Source organism: Panicum virgatum, chromosome 3N, assembly GCF_016808335.1.
Source record: "Panicum virgatum strain AP13 chromosome 3N, P.virgatum_v5, whole genome shotgun sequence".
Classification (NCBI taxonomy): Eukaryota; Viridiplantae; Streptophyta; class Magnoliopsida; order Poales; family Poaceae; genus Panicum; species Panicum virgatum.
Window position 1 is genome coordinate 55,008,662 of NC_053147.1, and position 2,632 is coordinate 55,011,293.

Consider the following 2,632-nt stretch of genomic DNA (forward strand, 5'->3'; position numbering starts at 1 on the left):
TCTCGTCATTTACAGTTAAACTATATAATTAGCTATTTTTTAATTACATTTAATGCTTTATGCATGTGTTCAAAAATTCGATGTGATGGGTAAAGTAGGAAATTTTTTTGGAACTAAACATGGCCTTAGTTAGGTAAGTGGCAGAGGAAGCAAGTTCTGTTGTCTACAAGACAAATGTTTTTTTTCCCAAGTGGGCATAATGAATTAGTGTCAATATATATCTTATTTTCATAAGGTACAATTAACTATAGTTTTTTGTTGACTTCTTTTACCTTGAACTTTGATGATTTACTTCTTGTCAATTTATGTGTGCACAGCGTATCGATTAACTACCAACTTTAGATCCTTGTGTTGTTTTTTCTTTGATGGGTAGATCCTTGTGTTGTTAACAACGAAGCAGTTGATAACTCCACGTAAAAAAAGAATTTTAGTTATACTTATATCCAAGTAAGAAAAGCTAACACACATTTAAGTCACTATTAGCTGAAATGGCATAAGGAACTATTTACAGGAATTAAAACTTCCATGGACCTTCCACATGTATAAATATGTAAATTTTCAACAAAAATATAATCGACCAAATATGGTATCGAAAGCGAATATTTCAGTGGACATCACCAGCATTTCAGTGGACATGTTTTACTCATTGTGTGTGTGAAACTATATTGTTAACATATCTTTGCATAGTACTATGGCCTGCCTTAAATCACTACGTTATGCTTTAAGTTAACAATGAACAGTTCTCCTGAAAAATGAATTAAATCGCAAGCACAACATACATAGACTTTAGCCTTTGCTTACATATAATAGCGAAAGGCACACAAATTGATGATTAAGGACACATAAGGAACAACATTTCCAGCCTCTGATCAAATTCTACATCATCTCAAACGGATGCCGTTGACACATCTTGCATGATGATTTGCTCATCTCGCAAGATGTGATCCATCTCAACAAGGACTAAGACCCTAATCACTAGGTACTTTAATCAGACTGCTGGTGCCCCATCCATCCATGTTGTCATCACTCGCCAACCTCTGGAAAAGGAATGCGAGGAGGCCTGGAGAAGTCGGTCCAGCTGATCACACCTTGATCTCTTCCTCGGCGGATTTCGGGCGGTCGGACTTCTTGCTGGACATGATGCTGTTGAAGTTCTCCGATTTGCACAGCAGGATCTCGATCTGGAACCAATGCAAGAACACGTGTTCAGAAATGATCCAATTTGTTACACTCAGACCGAAACTAAAGGGGTTCACAATAAAGAATGCGGTCAGATGAAGAACAAGTTAGGAAAAATCATGTCACCTTGGCTTTACGGACAAGCCGACCCTTAGACTCGTCTTTGGTGCCAATAGTTGATGTCAGGATTTCTGAATAGGATAAGATAAAAACGTGAAACATGTGCGAAGCAAAATATGTCGAGTTTCAGAGGATCATCACAGCCATGGCCACCCCTTACTCTTTTCGGTGGCGAGGCCATTGTTCTTGAGGATCTCGGCGACAGTCACAACGGTGCCAATGGCTGCAACCAAAGACGACACAGACAATTTTGAACAATTTTTCATCAAAAAAAAAACTTTGAACAATGCAGGAGGAAGGTGATGGAATAGTAGAGAATAGATAACATTATTACCCATCCCCAGAGCAGAGAGTTCAACCTCGTCATAATTCTGCATGTACCTCTGCACCCAACATTCATGTTCGTTAGTTCAGTTAAGAGACTACTCTTGCTTTAGATGTTCATAATTAGACAGGCAAAATAAAATTTTTACCTTGCTATATCTTACTATATAGTTACTATATATACGAACCTTGGCGAGATTGACGTAGAAGTAGAGCGGCTTCTTGTTGGTGGACACCTGGATGCGGTTCTTCTTCGCCGACGCCCCGGCCTCCCCCTCCGCCTCTGCCTCCACCTCCCCCTCCGCCTCCTCCCCGACCACTGCTACCTCTTTCTCCTCCGGCGGCGCCTCCTCCTCGTGCGCCTTGGCCACCTCCCTCTTCACCTCGGCGGCGGCCTCCTCCCTCACCGCCTGCTCCTGCGCCTGCGCATGGGCCTCCTCCTCCTCCGCTGCCGGGCGCACCGCCTGCATGGTGTCCGCCGGTCACTTGCTCGCTCGCTCACTTTCCCGGTATGGTGGTGGTGGTGGTGGTGGTTGGGGATTCGGTCGCCGGCGATTCAGAATGCGTCAGAGAAGGCCGAGATCGAGAGCGGGAGGGGGTGGTGGTGGCGCTGCAGAATTATGTAGCGCCGGGATGCGTGGCGCCGGCGGTTGCGCGCGGACGCGCGGCTGCCCGGGGCTGGCGGTTGCCCCGGTGGTCATAATTATTTCGAGGCGCGCCGGCCACTCGCATGCATGCAGCAACCAGGGGGTGACACGTGGATAAATTAAAATTGGTTATATTACTGCAACAACAACAAACTTGCCAAGCTGTAAAAAAGGTTAAGTGCCACTATTCATTATGACTTTTTTCAAAAAAAAAGAGTACTCCAACAACAGAAACATCCACTGCTCACTACTACAAAAACGTTGATTTGTCCCGGTTGGGAAACCGCTGTTGTCCCGGTTTCCCAACCGGGAACGCCTGTCCGGGACAAAAGGGGGTGCCCTTTTGTCCCGGTTGTGGCAAC

The 2,632-nt window shown here is 44.9% G+C and overlaps 1 protein-coding gene across 1 annotated transcript; it reads right to left on the minus strand.

The window, feature by feature from the left end:
• Positions 1-795: 795 nt before the first annotated feature.
• Positions 796-2,093, minus strand: LOC120663359 (uncharacterized protein At2g34160-like). Its single transcript, XM_039942158.1, has 5 exons — positions 1,812-2,093; positions 1,634-1,682; positions 1,460-1,522; positions 1,306-1,370; positions 796-1,181 (listed from the first exon to the last, which is right to left on the minus strand). Exons 1-5 carry the CDS (start codon positions 2,091-2,093, stop codon positions 1,083-1,085), a joined length of 558 nt encoding a protein of 185 aa, XP_039798092.1. The 3' UTR covers positions 796-1,082.
• Positions 2,094-2,632: the final 539 nt, after the last annotated feature.